Below are 24,734 nucleotides of genomic sequence, written 5' to 3' on the forward strand. Positions count from 1 at the left end.
ATTTCAATTAATACAAAAGGGCTTCTTTCAGTTACGTGACTTTACATATACGATTCGTAAATAAAGGGTCGATTCGCCAATTACAATGGCTCTCTTTCGAGTGACGGCACTTCGTGCTTGCTCTCTGCTCCCCCGTTGCGAGGAAAATACGTATATCACGCGAAGCATCCACCTGACCCACTAAAAATAGCCAATATACTTGCGCCTTTCTTCACATTTGTTCCAATGATAAATCTTGTTTCGAAAATGTAGGTAAATGAGCGAAAAAATCTGAACATCGAAAGAGCTTTTATATCTCTGATCGAAAACGATGGTAAAAATAATTAAAATTAATTTGAAAAATAAGTTTTTGTACATATTTTTTTTTATTATTGTTGAAGCTTTCTAAAATCATATTGAATTATGAGATCAAAAGCCATGTAATTTTTTTAGTTTACATTGAAATATAGTCATTTTTGGAAAAAAAAAATATAAAACCAATAATTTGTGTTTAGTTCTTAAATAAAATGTTATATATGCGGAGTTCGAAAAAAACTTGTCTTTTTTTAATGTATTGTGAGAAAAAATTAATGTTTAATCGTTACTTTTGACGTCATCTGATTTTGCTGAAATGATTAAGTCTTAATTTGGTTTCGTATCGGTAACTAAATAATACATGCAATATCGAGGACATTGATGCATATGGTGTGACGTGGAGTTCTTTATTCTAGCAGATTGTTTTATTGCGATAAGTCTTCAGTAAACTCATATATATTCTTTTTGTTTCAACGCCGAGTTTTTCCAGAGATGTCGTTAGAGACAACAAATTTATATGGAAACCAATGCAATTAAAACTTCAAATTTGCATCTAATCTCCCTAACAATACCGCAAACTAATTTTAGAGATATTTACGAATTTTTTCAAACAATATTTCATGTAAAATAGAAAAATGCGATTTTATTTTTCTATTTTACCAGCAGAAATATAAGATCATATTTCTGTTAATATAATATTTTATTAGTGATTGTGTGTATATGTGTGTGCGCGCTATTAATATATTTAAAATATCTTTTTTTTCTCTTTTTCACATATGTTTCGAATGTTATATATTTTAATAATTTTTTGAGCAGAAAAATTTTATTTTCTTTTCAAGATTTAAATTTCCGAATAATGTAGATATTATGTAGATATAAAATTTATTGACAAAAAGGTATGAAAGCCAAATTTTTCACATAAGTTTCTTTAATATTTATTTTTATCATTGCGCTGTAATAAGTTTAGATACTGAAAAGTAACTACTGCTTGCTTATGTAAGCAAACGTTGAATTGGAAGCGGAAGATTGATTTGCGTCAGCGGTTTTTCCTCGTGATGCATCGTCTTCTTTCTTTTTTAGGAGACTAGGTATATATTCTTTTTATTAGGCTTCTTCTTTAGGAAATGGTTTATATTGGTTGAATATAGAGTGAATAACGTTCGTGTACAAAACTATCAATATACATATTATATAAAAGTTTCAAAGTGCGCATATTAAATTGTAAATATTTACTTTATGAGCATTGTGTATAAAATATTATTTTCTGCACGGAAAATTTTTACCACAAATTTATTATTTAATTTTATGTACTTTCCTTTTCAAGTTTTTAAAAATTTATGTTTTTTATATAAGATATATGTATATGTATATTATCTAATTTTTTTTATAATGAAACATCAATATTTTATTAGAATCTATATTTTTTGATAAATGTAAGAAGAAATTAAAAGAAACTTTAAACTTAAAACTTTAAGAAAGACTTTTTTAAGATTGAAACTATAATTGAGAGAATTTTGTTTTGAAGAAACGTTGATGATAAATTTGTAAACAATATACTTTTCGTTCTCAAAGTATTATAACTTTTCTAATTGAGCATTCTGTATATTAAAGTTCTGGAAAGAATTATCTTTTACATAATGATGACTACACTATGATGATTTCTTACTTCTTGGAAGAAGGAATTTTTATGATTACGGATATATTAAAATATCTATCTTAGCTCATTTCGAAAATTCTGTCTTTGAAGAAATTTACGTAAATTTATTATGAAAGCGTTAAATTTATCGTTCATTGCCTTTTGTGATTGTGTCATTATCTTGATGCAGATGATAATGTATTTAGCTCTTTCGTTTGTGTTGTTCAACTCTCTTCGTTCTTTTCCTCCTCTCTCATTGGTTCGCCGATGTTCTGAGCTTTGACAACGTAAACAGTTTTATCACATATATTGAACGCTTCGTGTGGGTGCCATGAATCATGAATGAGTATAAAGCATCAATGCGATTGTCTATGTATTTCATTCGCATTCGCTCGACATGTGTATTGCTACGACTAATATTATCTTTCAAGGTTGGATATGCATGACGGTATGATGGTTTATGGAAATATATCCTGCGTATATATGTGGGTGCAAATTTATGATTTAAAAATGTATTTTAAATTTTGAAATTTGAGGATAAAGCAAAGAATTAATCACATAAATTTTTAAAACATCTGATTCTTGTCAGATGAGATATTCAACGACGCTATGTTAAGTCTGTGGAAATGTTTTGTCTCGTTGCACAATGCAAAATTTAATTTTCTTTATTATATAAATATTTGCACTAATTGCAATTAATCGTAATCATTTTACAAAACTATTGTTATCAGCAAAAAATTTCAAAAATTCGAGGATTAAACTACTTTTGCGAGAGGATCGGTCTTTTATACAAATAATCTTTTTCAAATATTTTAATTTCCTAAAAATATTTTATATATATTTTTAGATTGTTTCCTTTCCGAACATGTATTAAATTATATACGGCAGCCTGTAAATATATATTTATTTCCAAATTATTTTTAATTTTAGTCCCAATTTTTAAATAAGAGAACTTAAATGAAAAATCTTTTCAATCCTCAAAACATAATAAAAATTTATACAGGAAATGAGATTTTGAAATACATTGTAACTTCCGGGAAACGGTTTACTTTTGCGCAGAAAAGAACGCAAGAATATTTTTCCGCAGACTCGATAAATCTTGATACGCGAGAACTCACGCGCGCGATAAACCTTTAAATCGTCCAGATTTAATTCATCTCCGCTGGATAGGAGTAGTCTGTAACAGGATTAAAACATCCGATTAGATGAAGCTGCGCAAAGTGATGCCTGATGATGGCGGTTCCTCGCGGCGGAGATTCTTCGCTGCGGCCGGAGATTGCCTTGCCATTTCCGGTTATACGTCACGCAAAGGATATCGGAGAAAACATCTTACACGTATACAAGGTATCGTTTGCTCATATCGTGCTCTCAGTATAACTAATTTAATTAATCTCTCGACGTCTCGTGCACTAACATTTCGACTAATTTTTCGTTCTAATGATTTTTGTGAATCATTCTGCGAAGCAATTCTCTATATGAACTCAAAAATAATTCTACGGCAAAATCGATACATTTTACAAATTGAACTTAAAATCGAATAAGCGACGATAACGTGTTTTTAAAAAAGTAATGTAGAAAAATATTATATGTAAATATTATACGCCGCTAATAAATCACTAATTTTAATAAATACGTTAGTTTAATTATTAGTAAATGAAATGGTGGTTTGTAAATAAAATTAATATGTATTAATATGTACAATATATGCTATATGCAGTATTTTTTATGTAAAATCATATTACGTAATGTATATATCTAATGTTTTTGCAATGTAATCTTTATTGAAATAGGTGAAACGAGATAAGGCGAGTCTCATGATAAAACGAGAGTCTGCGATGATGGTTTATCGATTTTCATGTGATGCTATCTGCATTAACTTCATTAAATTCTTGTTATGTCATGCGTATTTTCCGGCCGAATGTATGTATTGTTTTAATTGCCGCATTTATGTATCTAATTGAGCCGTAGCTGTTTCTCCGAGCAATTAAATAGCCTCATTTTTTAAATGTATGTCATTGTACGAAATAATTTGTTTTGCGCCACTATTCCGACATAAATACGTCATATCTCTAGTTTTAATTTTCATATTAAGATAGAAAGAATTTTAAGTATGCGTTACAGTTCGGAAAAGTAACTAACAATGCACATAATAATTTTTAACTTTTTTTCTTTTTTTTTTTATTTATTGTCATGTTTTTTTTTTTTTTTTAAACACAGCGCATGTAAACAAGTTTTAATTAAATTTTCTTTTGGAATTTATGTTTATTAACATGGAAAATTTGCATGCATTGAATAACAAAAATTGAATTATATTTATTTTATATTTGTTTTTTAAAATTTTTCTGAAATCCGCGTCATATTTTATTGATTTATTGACTTTCTACTACAATTGTAATTATTTTTATACACATATTTTTATACACATATATATACTTGCGTAATGTAAGATATTTGTATACTAATGACGTAAAAATTATGCGCTTTAGATGCAAATTGGCGTACAATGCAATAAAACAATAGGGAAACAAATATGATTTTGATGATCTTGTATGTGATATTATTTTGATGTTTATTTTAACAAGTAATATAAAGATGAATATATTTTTACACATACAATGCCTTAAATTATTGCTTTTTCTTTCATTTGAAAATTTTCGACGAATTCTACAAGATAATTTTTCGACATATTAATATAATTTTAGTAAATCTATAAAAATCTAAAAGTTAAGGATTAGAAGTTCTCAAACTGTTAATATTAATAAACAAGATTTTCTTTTTTCCATTAATTGTAAATAAAGATTTTAATGAAAAATCTTTATAGTTTGGTTATCAAAATATTTATAATATTGAAGAAATGGGAAAATTATATAAGACAGTCATATTTTTGTCAAGTTTCATTAGGTCAACTCCAAATTAATCAATGTATCTGCAGATAAGGTAATTTCGACAATAGTTTCGGTACACCTTACCATATCCATATCGTATATCCACATCGTCAGCTGTGTACATACTGACGTCATTAGCGATTGAACGTCAGCATTTCGGACTTTTCTTGCGTCGTTCTTCATTTCGAAGTAGTAGTCTCGCGCAGTGGACCTCGCGATCATCATCGCCGTAGCACAATCAGCTTATCGCGGCATCCGAATCTCGTAGATATGGGTTACGTTCCGATACGCAAACCTCGTGAAGAGGCTGATAAAGTTCTCGGCGGCAGATATCGGCTGTCATTTCACGAAGAAGGTAACGAAGAAGGTATTAGATTAGTTGTTCGCCATTGTGTTAGACATTCGGATTTGCGTCGAGTTTTAGCGAAATTTTTCGGATCGATGGAAAGTTTAGACACGGGTGAGTGGAGAATTAATTCACAACTCCGTAAAATATGGATGCAGGATCTCATGCATCGCGATATCGATTGATTTCTTTCTTTTAAATTTTCTTAAACACCAATAAAATTTTCTAACACAAATATTAAGATATTTAAAATTTAATTTTTTTGTACATTTAGAGTGAAAGGGTTTGTTACACAAAAAACAATTTATAAAAATTGAGGATCTTCTTTTTCGAAACTCAAAAGTTTTAACATCCCTTGAAAACATTATAGAGATATTGAAATGTTTTCTTGTTAATCGCAAATCATCCAATAATTACAACTTAAAGCTATTAAATATTCTACACTTTCTAATCGCATAACATTGTGTTTTCTCATCATCGCTCTCATTTGTGCCATAAACATAATTAAAATGACTCAATGTAAATGAGAATATAAACAAGTTAAATTACTATGTTATGATGATGAGCGAAAGTAATACAAAAATATAAAAAATTAAATTAAATTAATTGTAACATCTTCGAACGCGCATTTATCGTAAGAGTAATCTGTATTTTTTTTTGAAATTATAATTTACAAAACAGTGTGTGTGTATGTGTGTATAAATTAAATGTGTGTATGAATTAATAAATTAAGTGTATGTAAATTAATGTGACATGTATAAGAAAAGATCTTTATATCATCGTATAACGTATGCATGTATTTATATATAATTTATTCAATACAATGATTTGCAAGAATAAATAGTTAAACTTTGAAAACATAATTATTAAAGGATTTTAATTAATTGCGTATATATACATTTCAGTACGCACACACACATACGCATATACACATATTTGTAATATACACACAAACCCATTAAAATTTTCCACATGTATTATTAGCGCTATAAATCTCAACTAACTCTATTACATCGTACTCAAGTTTTTCAATGTCGATCGGATTGATGATTGCTATATTCCGTGAAACTTAATTAACACTGGATTTTTCTATATGCGAAACTTAATTAACATTATTAGTTATATTGAAATCTAATTAACAATATTATTAATCTTTAACTTGCTTATCTATAAGACTGTTCATAGCTATCTTTTCTTATTTTTTCTTTTTATCTTAGTTTTTATTTTTTTATTGAATGTTGTTTATGATTACTTATTGTTTTGCATAATATCGCTTGATTATTTTTTAATACTTTCTGTATCAAATATACAGAGAGAAATAATAATGAAAAAGTTAATATACAAAATATAAGAGGTAATAACATTAAACGAATATGTATGAATAATATTTTTAATTATTTACATATGTATCTTTAAAATTAAGAGATACATACATGCATGTATCTCTTAATTAAAACATAACATTTGAACTAAATGAAATAATTAACTTTATAGAAGTCTAATAAAAATCAGGCAATGTTTATTGAAGATTTTGAATAATAGTGGAGTATCCTATTTGCGCTGAAGGATAACATGAACGAATTTGTGAAACTGCAGAGCATGAAGAAAAGATTGCCGTCTATTTTCAGTACTGAGGATGCTGACACCGAGACGAGCGGGGCCTGTGGGCCCCGACGAGATCGGAAATGGGCCCGACGACAAGAGTGCGAGCAATCCTACGAGCGGCTCGGTCACTCCAGGTGGGACTTACGAGAACGGCGACAATTCTAAGGAATTTCTGTCGACCGGGAGGACTGGCAGAAGAAACGCGTTACCGGACATTCTTGGCCGACACGCCGAGACTGGCCTTTCTGATCTGTCAGATCGGTTTGAGGAGCTGTCCACAGACACAGGTGTCAATTCACGCTCCTTAACCGCTCACAATTTCGATCAAGGGAATTGTAAAATAGTTGTAAATAATAAATAATGATTAAGAAAAATATAAAATATTTGTCACTCTGCTTCACTTGAACCATTTGGTTTTATACGCTATATACTATACTTTAATGATTTACAAAAATATTACAACACGCTTTGCTTTGCAAATTTATATTTAATGATTTACAAAACTATTGATAAGATGCTTTGTTCATCGCAATTTTTGTTACGTAATAATTTTATCGTGAAACAATGTTATATATTTCAATGATAATATTTTTTTATTTTTAGGCATCTGTTTTGTTCCGGAACGAGTGTTCCGAGAAAATTTGAATATTTTCCCATATGTTACAGATCATTCTAGCAGTGGACAAGATCCAAGCATACCGGGTACTTCGAAACAGCATGGCTGACCGTAGGACTTTATAGCGAATTTTGCTATTGTGACAACATTGAACCTTTCCGAACATCACCGATGACGACGATGAGAACATGATGAAAACGCGTACTGTTTCTGTAAACAAAGTTCTCATGCTTCTTGACTCACATCGTAATGACAGAATGTATCGATTGATGCGTGTAAATGACAAACCGAATATGACTCATTTTGTTGTCTTTGCGAAAACATGATAAAATTTAATGAAAAGAAAAAGGAGATTAAAGTTGAAGGATTCAATGCAAGAATGTAAGAAAATTGTAACATTCGCTTTTAACTGCGAGAGATTGTATTTTTGAAAAATCCGTCTAAAATTCATTTTGAATACGGATTTTATTACTTTATTTTGTTAATTGTTATTTAGATAAATATTGCAAATATTACAAATTTGAATGAATTTACTCGTGCAGTGAATTTTTCGATGCACTTTTCTCTTGAAGAAAACCAATAATTTTTGCTATTAAGGTAAGATTGACTTACAATTTTTGAATAAAGAATATTGGGCAAGATTAGTTTTATTAGACAGAATAAATCCTAATTGCGAAATATTAAAATTATGGATCTCAGACTATAAAAATGAAAAGTACAATATGATTTAGTAAATAATAAATATTGAAGATTTTTTTGTTAAATAATAGAAAATTTTTATTATGTACTGTATAGGATTTGATTTAGTAAATAAAACAAAAGATTTTATTTTTTTCTTTCTCTACAAAATATAAAAATTACTAAATAAAATTTAAACAGTGTATTTCAAATATTCAGCTTTATCTCTGTTAAGTAATTGAAAATTTTTATTATATATTTCTGCTTTGATAAAATATTATCCATTAAATTCAACGAAATAAAATATTGAGGCAGTTAAATTCGCTAAATGCATAATGCTTGAATTGATTTTGGCTTTACTGACAATGATACTGTTTAAAAACGCAGTAATATTGTATATATATATATATATATATATATATATATATATATATAATATATGTAGAATATATATAGTGATTCGAACAAAGTTTCTACTTTTTAAAGTCTTTTTATTCGATATGCGATCATTGATTATTGAATACCGCGAGAAATGAGCCAATCAAAAACATGTGCCATCAAAAAGGTCTCATTGAACCAGTTTAAACTTTGTGCTATTATTAAATTTTACAAGTTTTGCTCTATATAATGTAGCGAGAAAACTACGTTTTGAATAATTGAGAATGGCATCGATATTGCTATTATGAATGTAATATCCGTGATAATACGAGTATTAATTATAAGTGAGTACGAAATACATTGTAGAAACTGTGCATCTTTCTTAAAACTTACGTACTCACCTTATGTATAACATCGTTGCAATATACGGTATATTTTATCTCATTAAATTCCAAAATTTACTCATTAACTTAGTTAAACATTTAAATTTTAACGAATGATGACCTCATTTGAAATGTCCTTGAAATTAAAAGCCAAAGAAAATTTTAATATTTAATGCGTAGTCGGGATTTATCTATACGCTTTCGAAGTTAGATATTTATCTCTCTATTAAGAAATTCTATCGTAAACTTTTGCAAAACAAGAAAATACTCGAAGCCCGATAAATGATTGTTACAATTTCGACGAATATAGAATATTTTCGCGCGTGATATTTCGAGTAAAATTAATTCCGAAGAGAGTCACGGTCGTAACTTTTTTTATACATTTATTGCGAAACATATTACGAAAGGGCTTGTAATATTTAATTATGAAATATAATATTGTCGCGTAATTTCATTAACGTTTAACTTGGAAGTACTCGTTATATAACGATTGTCTCTTGTTAACGTTGTACAACTGTAGAAGCGACGTATGAACTCCGAGATGTTTCTAATGGCTGAAACATATGACTAGATATTTGTACAGATGGAATTAAGCGATTAATAGCGTGTAATTGCGCATGATAGTGGACATGTGTACATACGCAGAGATATGGGGGGTGATATATTTCACTCTCAGAGTTTTAGTCGATACCATCGTTTCGACGTTGTCCTGGATTTTTACGAACACGAGCATGACTAGTGAATTAAGTCAATGAATAAGATATGTTTTTAGCGTACTATTAAGTCTGTCTGTACATAGGCACGTATCGCGTTGTAACGTGTAATCATATAGTCCATGTTCTTAAGGTACATTTTACACTAAATATGATTGTGTTTGATTCTCATCTCGTATTTGTTTGCGCCTTCGACACATCTTTTATGTTGAAGAGTTAAAAAAAAATATTAGAATAAAGTTATGTTTTAGAAAATAGCTAAAGATGAAATTTAAAGCATATGTGATGAGAATAGTACGATCTCTTTAAGTAAAATAAAATGGTTTTAGACTTGTCTGTATCAAATCTTTGAAAAGGTTGAACCATCCATCCTTACGAATTTATTGAAAGAAGCAGTTGAGAAAATGATCGTATAACTTAAAAATCTATTGCGACGCTGTTTTAACAAGAACTGCTGATACTAATTGAATAATTGACATTTACCTGTAATTATTATTTTTTTTTTTTTATAAGGTCGTATTTTCATATTGCGGCCATATTGGATAAAGCTCTTGATAAGTACGTTAAGAATAGTGGAGACACGTGTGATAGGCAACGATATTGATAATGATCTCTCTAATCAAAAAAATGCGTATCGCGCTATTTGATTGTAAGTGCGTGCTTTAGTTTAAGAGTCAACACTGCGCGTTATTTCTTTCCGTGTTTTCACAAATAGGGGTTCGAGCATCAATGATGTACTATGTTCTTTTTCACGCGTACCTGTTTTTCATAGTCAATAGCGGTAATTACGCTTTCGAGATAATGGCCATTATTGTGGATTTGTAAATATATGTATTCGATCTTTAATGGACTTGATTCATTCGAACGATAGTGATCAATGTTTTGTTTTGTTTTATTTTTTTTTTCTTTTTTTTGACGTGAAATGATTCAGAGTATATATATATATATATATATATTAACGATTCAACGCGATAATGCGAGGTTGCGCCCCCGCGATTGCAGATACATGCGCCGATAAAACGGTCTATGATATCGCTGCGATTAACGTTAAAAAAATAATAGAGATCGATCGCAACAACAGAATACGGTTGAGTCGCGTATTCTCTATGGCCTTTGTGCGTGAATGGTGTAGTGTCTCTTGTGTGGACTTGTACGCGCGCGGAGAAGATTGACACGATTGTAAAACAATGTATACATTACTTCTACCTGTGGGAACACAATACAATTTTGATTCGTACGTGTGTTAGTTTCTTACATCACCACCCGATCGTCGTAATCTCCTTATTCCAGTAAGATGGGAAGTATTAGTGTCTTAAGCTCGTTTTACACTCAAACATTTCATTTGCTGAAATTAACTCTTGCAATTGACTGCGATATTGAAACCCTTAACTCTACTTGTTTACTCAAATAAGGTCTTTATTAAATTTAATGACAAGTTGTTTAGTTTATTGTTTTATTATGCTGCATTTACATGTTTCTATTTATTTATTTATTTTTGTATAAAAAGGTTGCTATAAAATGTGATGTACTTAAAATAGAAATCGGAAAGTTTGCATCAAATCATAAAGATTTGGCAACATTTGTATAACTTTTTATTGAAAGTGTTACGTGATATAAAGAATAAAATTTCTATCAGATAACGAATATTTGAGCGGAAGAAAATAAAAATAAGAGATACATAAACTATAATAAATAATGGAAATTAAATAGTTCTATTCTCTTTTCGATTCGATATCATTAATACGCGCGCATAAAATAAAAGGATATTAAAGTAGGCCGCCGGTTCGGTCTACGCGAGACGAGTTGCAGTATACACTTGCATGCGAAAAGTACGTGTCAGGGAAACACTGCAGGTGTGTATATATGTGTATGTGGCGACATTGGAAAAATTCCGTTTGCACAGCTTGTCAGGAAGACAAGACTGTCCACACGTGCATCGTCCCGGAAAATGCCCATGAGAGACTGGAATAAAGATGAAATGGATTTATCACACGTATACACACAAAAGAGTACAGAGTGATTCATTTTAATGATACGAGTTCAACATTACTTATCCGCAAAAAGTGGCGGCAATCTATTATTAATACGCGATTATTTCTTCCGTAATTTAAATGTTATCGCATTAATATATGTTCATAAATATATTTACATACATATTTACAAAATCTGAATCTATCATTATACTAAACGCATGTGTAAATACATCTTAAATCTATTAATTTATAGATTTATTTATTACTTAAACAACTGTAGTTATGTAATAGTTACTTTAATCTTAATAATTGATTAAACAAATTCAGTTTTTTAGATGTATATATGTATATACTTGTAAATGTTAATAGAATATAAATAGAATTTACAAGTAATTATATTTAATGTACACGTTGCAAATCGTAATATTTTCATTTGCAAGATTTGTTGGATATATATCAATTATTTAGAGATTTCGCGTATCAGGATTGCGGTCGACATCGAGTTCTTATCTCAACTACACGAGCTCGTCTTGATAGACGAGGATGAAAGGAATGATGGATGTATACTTTCATTTTACATATAAGTATGTAAATATTAATGTAATAGCTCGTTAGGCTCATTGAGTAAACAGTATAAAAAATCGCGATTCATACGCGTTTAATTTTGAGAATTGACAGGTGATGTGTTCCGTACATTTGAAGCGGTTATCATCGCTGATGATAAATAGTTTTTATCTAAAATCTCATGTTCTCAACGCGCACATAATTAGCATTAAATAGAATTATTCGACACTAAATTTTTTACCTCCTATAAATTTCGTATTTAGAACATTAATCTTATAATTTTTTATTTTATTAATTTATTTTATTAAGTGAGATAATAAGTATAATATATAATAAATAATATAAAAAAATATTTAATTGTAAACTTTTTTTATATTTTCTATTTATTATTATAATTTGTAAATTTTTTTAAAAAACATTTTCTTGTATATTTTAAACAATAACAGTCAGGTATATGAAACGAATATATTATATCTATTCAAATTTTAGACAAAAAATACTACAGATGTATGTAAATCACATATGGCGCAAGCATACGAGTTGAGTACCTCTTTATTACGGGTGACAATAAATGCGGTTTATGTCAAGTGTGTCAAATCGCCGCACACACAGGTGCGAATCGTTATAACCGCACATGGGAAGCTGTTATTTCTCCGGCCTATGCAAGCAAAGATTAGACGCGGGATAGAAACAATAAAAGCGCATAAGTTATAGTGGTTTCCTCCACGACTGTCAGTGCACATCCAAACGCGTACAGACGACATTGTTTTGCGACATACACGTGCTTCATTTTGCTCGTAATCTTCCGCATACTAAAGTATTCTCCGATTACGTATTACGCTATCGCTTTGCAAAAGACATTAATTAAGTGATCGATAAGATTTTAATCGGCAAAATTTCACAAAAACCATACATAGCTCTTATATATAGCTCTCTACAAATAAAATGTTTTTAATTTGAAAGCGACAAAATGTGTGAAGGCTAGTTTAAAACTTTTTAATTTTTCTTAGAATTTTGGGAATTTTCGATTTCGCAGCGATTTCTTGCCAATTTTTTTCAATTTATCGATCTTTTACAAAAATACTTGATAGCAAATGAATAAAATTTTCTAATCAATTTTTGTGATTTGATTGCTTCCCGAATTACACGATGAATTCTATTCTTCATTTATTTATATGTGAAGGAATACTTTTATCAATCTTTTTTAATCGTATTTTTTTATTGAAGTTTCTAGAAATATGTGCTGACTTGATTTTAAGAAAAGAAACGAAGAAACTCTCAATCGTGCATCTATTATTAAAAAAGTCATAACATAATATGAGATGAGCGAAGATAAAAAAAGTTTCTTTAAGATGCCTTATCCACGATGGAATCCTGCAAGCTCTTGGCATCCTGTTACGATTAATGTTGAGTAAGTTAAATATCAACATTTTATGATATTTATATATTTTATATCAATATATATTCATAAAGTTTTTAAAATCTACAATAATAATGCTATTTTATCATATCACTAGAATAAACAGGAAATAGATATTATATATGTATATATATATGCATTAGATAGTATATATGCATTACTTTCAACATTTATTGTTAGATACATTTACAAGTATGATATTTAATCTACATACTTTTTTATTAAGTTGGAAATACTTTGATCGATTTTATTTAATCTAATAAATAGAAAAAATGTAGCAATATAGAGATGAAATGCTTAGGGAAGGCAAGACTGATTGAACAAGCACTCTATATAATAAAAATCGATTTACCAATTATGATTCCCAAATAAACGCCTTTTCTAACAAAGACTATTGAGTGCAAACATTTCAATTTAACGACAGGGCATTCTCGGTCTAATAGTCGTGCAATATGCGATTAAATCTGCTCTGGAATTAGATGTGACTAATTTTGTTATTACACAGACTTTGTGACTATTTACATAAAAAGTTTTTTTTTCATTTTTCAATTTTAACATTAATATACAGATTTTTTTAAGTTTCTCCTAACAGGAATGAATTAAAAATTTTGTCATTTTTCTGCAAAGTTTATGAATATTGTTATATGTTACTTTTTCTTTGTAATTTTTTGCTAGTGGATAAATATTGCGTGATTTAAATTATCTTGAGTTGTTACAAGTTTTGCGTGTTTCGAGAATTTTTCACTTTAACTCGTAAATTGATTTTTACATTTCGTAGTCTGGGGTGATTGATTACTGCACAGATAATATCAAACTAATTATTTAGAGGATTGTGTCACGAGTTTATGCGTGTTTCCACTACAATACTCTATGACAAATATAAAATTTATGTAAAATATTTTGTATTTTTTTTTCTGGAAAATACGTGCAGAATTAATATAATATCTCTCGAAAGTAGAATTAGAAAATGAAAGAGAAAACTTATTTTTATTTATGTTAGTAATACGTAACCGAAGTACTTTATATAATATTTGAGAGTGCAATTGGCAAGTTCAATAATATACAATCATTAAATTATATAAAATTTACAAAGTTATTTTCTTTTTATAAATTTATAATTAACTTTTGTTATAATACAAAAAAAAGTTATTTTAGGAATTGAATTTTTCAAAGATAAAAAGATTGTTTTAATTTTTTTTAAATAGATTTATATTTTAATATTTTTGAAATTATTAAAGCTATCGGAAAAGATTAAATAAAAATTATTTTTTGCAATAAATTTTTCAAAATTTTATATTAATTTAATATAATAGTTATTCAAAAGAAAAATTAGTTTCCTAAAATTCTTCAAAATTAAATATATTTTTGGAACAACAAATTATAAACTTAATCGCCCCTTTTATCACAGTGTATCGTGATGACGTCGGATTCTTTTCTCGGAGGCGCATTTTTCCCTCTTTGTGCGCGAGTCTCTCGCGCCTTGTCGTCGAAGACGAGGTCTCAGCAGTCTCGAGTTTCCACTGGTTGTCCGAAGTGGACATTTATTGAGTCTCCGATGTTTATAAAGCGCCCTCCGCCCTGTCACTTCGCTGTATGATAAAGCTTAGAAATAACGAGTTCTGTCTTCTGTCCGTCATGCGATCGTGTAGCGTACACAACGTTAGTCGCAGCGTGCCTCGTGCAAGGTGTGTCTTCGAGAGCGAGTGACAAAAAATTTCCAAGCTAAAAGAAAAGTTAAAAAAAAATTGTGATGCATGGATTTGATATCAGAATGAAGCATAATTAAACTAAGAAGGCAGAAGCAAAAAACATAATTGTCTGTTAAAATGTGTTGCAATGTTGGAGAAAATTTTTTCACAACAGATGTGGATAAATTATCCGAATATTTTTTTTGTTTCAATATTAAATTATAAACTTAAACATCTGTTAATTTTAATATAGAATTTTAGTTAAGAGATAATAAGATTGCGCTCTAATTCAATACCAAGAGAGATCGAAGGAAGAATATTTTAATTTTATTCATGAAATTGACTTGTTTTTAAAAATATACTTGGGTGATCTCGAATGTCGATTTCGCGATGCTTCGATAGATGATATGTTTTCAAAGTGTAAGAACAATTCTTTTCAGATCGCCCAAGAATAGCCTGCGTAGGTTCGATCCTATAAAGAGCGACGTGGTGGCACCTGAAAGTAAGTTCGGCTTCAGATTTAATCGCATTAATATCGTTTGTGACTTATTTTAATATTTGTGGATTATTTTATTAATCGCCGCGATTTGTAGTGCTGGCGACTGTTGTACCCCCGTCGCAGACCTTCAACCCTTCTACTGATAGTCTGCATGCATCGATAAGGCCGATCATTATGTTGGCCCAATGTTTTTCCATGTTTCCAGTGTGCGGTGTCAATAAATCGGACGCTTCGTATCTCCGGTAGATAGAAATGGATGTTGTGCCAGTGCATAATTAAATTGTTTAAGAAATATTTATTTTGAAGATCTAGTGTGTGATTTAATTTTCTCGATTTTAGCATTGTGTCTCTATTTTTGTGTCGCCTAATTGCGAATTTTGCGTGTCTTACGTGTTTTGAATGTTTCACAGATTTACATGGCGAAGTCCGAAGGTTCTCTATACGATAACTGTTTTCCTGGCAGTGTTCTTCGTGTCGGTTTATAATGTTTTGTGGTTGCTCTCAGGGATAAATTCTACCAAAATGAGTAAGTCAATAAGTAAGTCAATGAATAAGTAGTGCTTTTGAGAACTGTCATACACATTGTCATTGAGCCATTTCTAAAAGTGACATTTGTCCCGAATATCAGCAACATTTGTTTTCTACATTACGAGCCTTGTGACTGCAGTCTTGTTTGTACGATTGGCATGCCAGTGGCCATGCTTGGCGTTAACTTGGGAGAAACTTGAACGCGAACTCACTTCCAGATATCGAAAAATTTCGAAGACCACTCTCGCAACTCGTTTCAAAATCGTAACTCTTGTTGTCATGTTGCTTGCATTAGGTGAGTACTATTCTGGTAAAAAAAAAAAAAAATAAGGATTCTGTTACTTTTAATTATCGTTGATAATTTTGTGATTATTATTATTGATATCAAGATGACTTATTCATTGTAAATAAAATTACCTTATTTAGTAAAATGTTTTCATACATTATTGCTGAGAATATTTTATTAATAAAATATATTTATATGTTCATTTGGCATTAAATGTCAATGTTAGTTAAAGGGGCATACGTTTGAAAAATAAGTTTTTTAAATTACATTTTTTAAATTATTTGCAGCACAATGACTTGATAAAGACTTTTAATCTTTTTACGATATTAATACAATATTATTATTTGGTATTTAAATAAAAAATTCAAAAAAAAATTTTTTTTTTAAAGTTATGCAAATAACTCATTTTTCGAGGTTCCAAACAGGTATGTCCTTTTAATATAAATATTGTATTATTATAAATGTATTGAATATTTTTATAAATAGTGGAACACAGCGCTTCTGTGGTTTCTGCATACATCAATGCGATAGAATGTGCAAACCTTCGCGGCGATACAGATATTATCGGTATTTACTTTCAAACACAATTCCCTCAGGTAATATAATAAATAGATACATTGATGTATTAAATATATTATTTGATTTATACATTAAAATCTTTTAATTTTTATTTGTATATTATAGTAAACTAAAAAAAAATATTCTTTAAAAATGCATAAAAAGTGATTAGTGTGTGAATTATCATTAACTTAAGGTGTGTAATATTATTGATTCTTAATTTTATATGGATTTTTTATATTTTATATATAAATTTTGTATAGATCTTCTCCAAAACGTCCTACAATCTCTGGAAGGGAATTATAGTCGAAAGTATAAATATCCTCAGTACATTTTCATGGAACTTCGTCGATCTATTCCTTATTCTAATTAGTATAGCTCTGGCGGATCAATTCAGACAATTGAATAGTCGTCTCTATTCGATAAGGGGAAAGGTAAAATACACGCGAAATATAATAAACAATATTTATTTTCTCCTATAAAAAATTAATAACATATATTTTTCATTCAAGATATTACTGACATTCATATATGTTATATTTTTATTAATTTAAGTAACATATAATATTATAAACTTACTTGCGAGAGAAATTGATTGTATCTTGAAATCGTTGTTTTTATTAATATTAGCAACTTTTATCGCTATTAACACTTTAGCTTCATATGTTGTTAAGGCGATGCCGGAGTGGTGGTGGGCTGAAGCAAGGAATGACTATAATCACTTGGCGACTTTGACACGCAAAGTGGATTCTCACATTTCGTGCATCGTGCTTCTGTCCTTCGCTACCGACTTATATTTTATCTGCATCCAACTGCTGTTTTCCTTCAAGTATATCTAACATATATAACTATTTATTGCTCATATACTTTTATGTTTACATAAAATCTGTTTTCTCTAATCAGAAAAAAAAACTAATCTAAAAATTTCCACTTATATTCCTATTGTCTATTTATAATTACCGTACTTCTATGCTAATATTAATTTTGTTCAATGCAAGATGCCTTTAAAAGATGAAACTTACGGCAAAAAAATTTCAGATAAGTTTGCATAAAGTTTTGTACTCATTTTTTTAACAGCCCAATACGCGGTGTCGTGTCGAAAATCTACTATTGTTACTCTTTCGGCTTTTTACTAGCAAGAACAATGGCGGTGTCTTTATATGTGGCTTCTATTCATGACGAGTCTCTTTTGCCAGCACCGATCTTGTACAGTGTCTCTAGTTCTTGTTATAGCAACGAGGTTTGTCACTAAATATTGTTATAATTTTTAATTAATCCATAATTGATAGCAGTCTTTAAACATTATTCATAAATTTAAAAAATATTTTATTAAAAAGGATAATTTTCTCTCATATTCTCTCTTTTTCTCTCTCTCTCTCTCTCTCTCTCTCTCTCTCTCTCTCTCTCAAGAAATATTTAGAGAGATTTAAAAAATTATGTGATATTAGTTGATAAAAGAAAATAGTAGCATGTTATTTAAAAATTAATTTTCTTAATTCTTTCTTTATTTGTACATAAATTTTGCATAATATTGCGCAGATCTCTAGATTTTTGACGCAAGTAACGACAGATAATATAAGTTTGACGGGAATGAAGTTCTTTTCCGTAACGAGAAGTCTCGTGCTAACCGTAAGTATAATCTCATCGAGACATTAATTTATTATATTTTACTTTCTTAAAAGAATCCAATTTGTAAAAATACTTTAATCTAAAAATTTTATATTTGATTAAAAAATAAAGAAACTCTTTTTTAAATATTATTGAGCCAATTTAAATTAATTTTAAATTATGATTGGACATATCTTTAACATATCTTTGTTTCCAATTGCATATAACAGGTCGCTGGAACTATCGTGACTTACGAACTAGTTCTAGTGCAATTTAATGCCGCTCAGCAAGTGGACCAATCGAATATTACGAACAGTTGCGAGATGAAGTAAAGAGGTTTTTTTAAAAAAAGATTTATAAGGATTTCGACCATCTATACGCAAGTCTTGTGAAGAATGTCGTGCAATAAACATATTTTATGGAGTCTTGTAAATACAACTCTTCTAAGCTTGCTTTTTCTATACTTTACAACTTGTATGTAGACTTTATATACTTTATTTACTTATTTACACATTTTTATACATATCACATATTTCACTTATTTACACATTTATTTACTTTTTTCCGGCACTCTCACATTAATAGCGAATTTGACGAAATTTGTGTATTTTATGAGCTAATAAATCTGACTTTTGTTAAATCTTATATTTTGTGTATATACATAGATAGTTTTTATTATTTGGAAATTGCTATAACATGACTTTAGATATTTACTTTGAAATTTGCTAATCTGTTTTATTGACAAATCTATTAATATATTAACTATAAATCGTACAATTCTATTATAATGCTATCTTGAATAAATCCTAAACTGCATTACATTGTTGCAATTTAAACTTTTTGCCTCTTCCTGTCTTTTTATTTTTTTAAACTAATTTTTCCAAATATTTTTTATATATCTTAATATTTTATAGTTTTCTCTTTGCATAACAAAGTTTATTACTACTTTATAATTTATATATAATATCTTATTTATTTATGCGCACAATAAACAATCCCTACTATTTTAAGCTTCTATTTTTTATTTTATTACAATTTTTCTATAAGTTAGTTTACATTTTTCAAAAATAAGTACGCGGATTATAGTTAATAAATTTTTCCGTATAAAAATAAATTATTTCTAGTTATTTCTGCATAAAATTGCGCAATATACAATATTTCTTACTTGGTATTATTTTTGTATGTTTTTATTTTCTAATTTATTTTTTGTTGTAGTTGCATCAAATATAACTAAAATTACATTCTGGAGAAAAGCAAACTGGATGTTTCATCAGCATTCAAACAAATTGTCACAAAACGATAGGTAATGTTGTTACACATTATTCTATCTAAATATGGAGAACACATCGTCATCTGCAAAAATGGGTGAAAATTATATATGTATATGTATTTTATAGTATGTTTTAATACGACTGTGAAATCTAACATAGTAATAATCTATATTATTATTTTTACTATTTGATTGATATTAATTGCAATAATTTTTTAAACATTGCATATGAACAATTAATCATACACACACGGCGACGTAAAAACAGCACTTAAAAATTTTCTACAACAAATATTGTTTGAATAATTCTAATAGAAACAATTTTTTCTACATAATTATATTTATATAGAAATAATTGATTGAATAAGGAAATTTTATAAAATTTAAATATCAAAAAATTTTAAGCATATTTAATTATTAACTTACCTAAATATTAGTGTTATAAAAGCTAATATAAAAAAGAGAGGTATATTTTACCTTGGCTTTTACATTTAAATAATAATTTATGAGAATTATTAATTATTTATATTACATAATGTATTGCGCAAAATCTATTAAAATAATGTGTAATTAATGCAGCAAATTTCTTACGATATAATAAGTTATTATTATTAATAATCTTACTATTGTTATGATAAATAACAATTTACACTTCTCGTATTAATTTCCTCTTACAAAATATATTTCTGAAAAATAGATAATATCAGACAAATGTTATCATAAATTACATATAGATTATAAAAAAATTTTTATAACAAAACAACTTTGTGTAATGTTAAAGTATATTTCAGTTAACATGCATAGTCAATTTTATATATTTTCAACGAATACAAATACTTATATATATTATTTTATATTGTAAGTTATAATATTTTAATATTGTAAGCTATAATGTTTTAATGAAATATTACACTGTTGTCATGTATTTATGAGTTCATCGAAATGTTGAATTGCAGCAGCACGACTTCGTATGTTACAATTGCGCCAGTTACCTGCAAGTGAATTTGGTATAAATATTTAATAGATATTATAAGTTTATCATAATAAAATGCTGAAAAAATATATAATATAAAATATATGGTATTTAAAATATATAAAATATATGATAACAAATTTTTTTTTGCTTCTGAAAATCATTAATTTGCTAAATTAAATATATAAATACATAGGGAATACTTGCAAATATATTTACACGAATATCATGAAGTTATATAATTGTAAAGTTTTTTTTTTATTAATCTTATTGCGTATATTGCATATAAAATATTGCAGAAAAATGATTTGTTCTTACCGCTAACATGAAATTCCGTGTAATAGAAAAAAAGCGCATTCCCGTAAGCGAAATGTCGTCAGTACTGAGTTGATATATCAGCCTTTCTGTCTGTAAAACATATTAAATTAAAATTTTAAATGAAGGATTTAAAGCAACGAATTAACTAAATGAATTATCAATTGTAAAAATAAGACAATTTTGAAGAGAAATCTGTGGCGAGCCTTCTCTTTATATTATTTTTTGTGAGTTATTTACCTCCGTATTATAGATAGAAGTTGAACAAGTATACAAAATCGGTAATGCCACTTTGCTTTGATCGTTGATCCTAGCAGTGAGTAGAGTGACGACCACTGTTCTGCCAATTAGAAATAAGAAGGACCCAAAGAAATAGATATCACTGATGATAGTATTGCCGATTGGCTGACTGTACGGATCAAGCAAGATAAAATTCAGAAATTGATATTTGCATTTTATATTAACATATTATATCAGTTTTATACATCTTTGATTTATTTATTATTAAATAAGATGATCTGAATTACAGAGCAATAAGCAAATATAATTCTTGCATAAGTAAAAATTAATTTATTAATAGTATCCACAATTGTACTTCATCTGGCTGTTAATAATAAATGATTTTGCTCTTTCATAGTATACTTACGATAATCCATTGAGTAGTTGCAAACAGATAAAATAAAGATTGTTCGCAAATGATAGGAGGATTACGGGTGCGATAAAGTTGTCGACCTTCTTCACCATACAACTAAGAGCAGCATAATCTTCGCGAATTCCACCCCAATCAATTGTTCTATGCTCCGATGCAGAAACTGTTACTTGCTTGTTTAATATTTTGTATCTTTCGGCTAAGCCGGTAGCGACCTGAACATTCAAAAGATTGAATTAAATAAAATTGAAAATAAAATTGATTAATTTAAAAACTGTTTTTAATCAATAAAGATTTTATTACCAACATGATGAAGACATCAGTAAAGTTCCATGTGAAAGTTGCCAGTTTGCTGACGATAAAAATGTAAATTCCAAGCGCAAAATTATAACTCACTGAAAATAAAAAAATTTAATATTTCCAAAATTTGACAGAAGTAATCATTTAAACAAAATTATCATTAAGGAAAAGTAGATTCGCGCTCCTAACACGCTTCTATGCACGAATTAAATTTCTTATGTTGATTTTCATTACTTATTGCATATATTTCTTATTTCTGCGATTAGAATCATTACTTAATTTTTTGGATGATACTTTCAAATTAATGATAATTAAGAGATCATAATTCATATAAAACAACGCACTTACATGTTTCCAAGATGAATGCGTGAGAAGACTCGCAATATATTTGCAGAAAATGTTGAAATGTCGAATTCGTCGTGTTGCCACTCCAATCATAATCCTTCGTATTTATTGCTATACTTAAGCTATGTTCAAAAAGGGCCAAGAATAGAATAGAAGCAGTTATCAAATAGAATCTCCAACGAAGTTTTGGCCGTTCCAATTTATTACTGTAAAACCAATTTTCCAAATACATTCTATCCATTATTTGCATACTTACTTATCAAATTTTGTAAAACAATGCAAAATTAATCAATTTAAAAGCAATATTCTCGATAAAAAGCAATCGATTCTTATTGAGAATTTTCTAAAGACAGAGAAGTTTTGAAATGGAAAGCAATTTTTAAACATTTACCTTAAAGTAAAGATTATAACCGATAATATTTTAATGATATCAGACTTGCTACGCTATGCTATGCAGAGATGCTACAGATGGCCATGAGTCACAGATTTCAATATTGTTATATTGTATATCATATTTGTGGCAATAAAAATTGAAATACATTCGCGACGCAAAAAAATTATAATAGTATTTATTACGATTTGCTTCAAAATTATTTACATTAAATTCAAAATTATTGACTTATTTTAAAATTTATCACGAAAACATCAAAAAGGATAAAAATTACGACATTTTATTGCAATTGTTTTGTTAACATTTGCCTCATTCATCGCGTATGAATGTATGCAAGCCTGCGATCGTAATCTCTTGTTGATTGTTAAGGCTATGCAATTCTACATGCAAGCAAAATGTACAGGTATTATCGATCAGTTAACTATGCAATGATCTTATCGAAAAATCTTCATTAATACCTACCTGTCTATAAATTGCTCCATAGCTCTCCAATCGCGTTGAAGAATTATCCAATGCGGTGACAGCCAGAGAAATATGATTAAGGCTATTACGCTATTCCCATAAAATACCGCGCCTGCTGTTGCAGCTGATACTCCTCCTAAAACACAATCGTGATTTAAGAATTAAGAAAATTTTGCTGAAAAAGAATGCATCTATCGAAGATAACGTGTAATTAATATGTCAATAAACATAAGCGATCTTTTATATATTTCCATAATTGTGAGATTTTAACTTTAAAAGAATGATTTCTTTCATTCTTGTTAAAATAAAAAATTAAGTCAATCTATTTCTTGTTTTGTTCTAATTCATATTTTCTTATCTATAGTTTATTTTCTTATTAGAACAATCGGAGGATTGTTGAATTTCAATTAATTTTAATTAATGTTTATTGAAACTACCTACATCGAAACTATTACGTATGTCTATCTTTGTTTTACCATGTAATGAATGTATGTCGCATCTATCCTATTAATCCAGAAAGCGACATACATATAAAGGACTTAGCTCTGTTTACCTTTTACTTCGAAAGTTGTGGCATTTAGCGTCCTTATCATATGCATAATCGCCAATATTGCCATAAAGAGCACCATCACAGTTACAGAAACGGCGTATACAGTAAGAAATGAAAATATCGCAAATTTTAGCTTCAACGGAGTCGGCGCTCGTACTCCTGAGACCGGCAAGACTCCGAATAATTGAGCCAATCCTAAAATGGGTCCCATTGCACATTGGAAGCTTTCTGGATCCTGTAAAGAAGTTTTTTCTTTCGACATTTTTCAGCGTTTTACTTTTCTTATATATGTATAATATAATATGCATGTAGAATATATTAGTTGCCATATACACATATAAACACATCTAAGAAATGTTGTTTCAATCTTTCAAACATCTTTTTAGACATATCGTATATTGATAATGTTTCTCTTAGAATTTTATTTTATTACCCAGTCTTTACTTTTTTTTTATAGCTTTTATACACTTTATTCTTTTTCTCTTTAAAACACGAAATATAAGACAAGTATTGAGTTTTCTTGTGATACTCACATTACTTTTTACGGATACAGTTCGAGAATTTTCATTCAATAAATTGTTGCGAAGAAAAGGTCGCACTTTCGGCGGACCAGGAGGAGGACGCGATTCCGAAAATTGAGTCTCCATCCCCTTTGTCTTGTCTAGTCTTTGATGCATTAGAAATGGTAAAAATTTCTGGCAAGTCGCGCTGCTTCTGTTAGAACTCGCAGCGAATATCTGTTTTGTTTTCAACATCATGCCTTCTTCTTTGACGTTTAAAGGATCTCCTAATAGTTTTCCGTTGCAAATTTTCTGATAGAT

At 28.8% G+C, this 24,734-nt stretch overlaps 3 protein-coding genes across 10 annotated transcripts; 2 read left to right on the top strand and 1 right to left on the bottom strand.

The window, feature by feature from the left end:
- The first annotated feature begins 4,995 nt into the window (after window positions 1-4,995).
- Window positions 4,996-10,771, top strand: LOC126848188 (uncharacterized). Its single transcript, XM_050588868.1, has 3 exons — window positions 4,996-5,275; window positions 6,790-7,053; window positions 7,433-10,771. Exons 1-3 carry the CDS (start codon window positions 5,086-5,088, stop codon window positions 7,489-7,491), a joined length of 513 nt encoding a protein of 170 aa, XP_050444825.1. The 5' UTR covers window positions 4,996-5,085; the 3' UTR covers window positions 7,492-10,771.
- LOC126848153 (gustatory receptor for sugar taste 64a-like) lies at window positions 10,643-20,501 on the top strand. 8 transcript variants are annotated; one of them, XM_050588796.1, is made up of 14 exons: window positions 10,643-10,768; window positions 13,299-13,482; window positions 14,900-15,176; window positions 15,620-15,681; window positions 15,773-15,920; window positions 16,089-16,216; window positions 16,307-16,501; window positions 16,979-17,088; window positions 17,314-17,484; window positions 17,725-17,879; window positions 18,128-18,290; window positions 18,590-18,679; window positions 18,889-19,132; window positions 19,874-20,207. In XM_050588796.1, the coding sequence occupies exons 3-13, from the start codon at window positions 15,085-15,087 to the stop codon at window positions 18,988-18,990; spliced, it is 1,416 nt and encodes a 471-aa protein (XP_050444753.1). In that variant the 5' UTR covers window positions 10,643-10,768; window positions 13,299-13,482; window positions 14,900-15,084; the 3' UTR covers window positions 18,991-19,132; window positions 19,874-20,207. The 8 variants fall into 8 exon arrangements, with proteins under 8 accessions (XP_050444753.1, XP_050444758.1, XP_050444755.1 ...); XM_050588801.1 differs by having other exon boundaries at window positions 16,089-16,204; XM_050588797.1 differs by lacking the exon at window positions 10,643-10,768 and adding an exon at window positions 12,813-12,888 and having other exon boundaries at window positions 19,874-20,501.
- Window positions 20,494-24,698, bottom strand: LOC126848176 (gustatory receptor for sugar taste 64a-like). The gene is made up of 9 exons (XM_050588839.1): window positions 24,447-24,698; window positions 23,917-24,148; window positions 23,364-23,499; window positions 22,514-22,716; window positions 22,169-22,260; window positions 21,863-22,080; window positions 21,457-21,625; window positions 21,220-21,309; window positions 20,494-20,920 (listed from the first exon to the last, which is right to left on the bottom strand). Exons 1-9 carry the CDS (start codon window positions 24,669-24,671, stop codon window positions 20,855-20,857), a joined length of 1,431 nt encoding a protein of 476 aa, XP_050444796.1. The 5' UTR covers window positions 24,672-24,698; the 3' UTR covers window positions 20,494-20,854.
- Between the last annotated feature and the right edge of the window lie 36 nt (window positions 24,699-24,734).

The sequence above is a fragment of the Cataglyphis hispanica genome, chromosome 3 (assembly GCF_021464435.1).
Source record: "Cataglyphis hispanica isolate Lineage 1 chromosome 3, ULB_Chis1_1.0, whole genome shotgun sequence".
NCBI lineage: Eukaryota > Metazoa > Arthropoda > Insecta > Hymenoptera > Formicidae > Cataglyphis > Cataglyphis hispanica.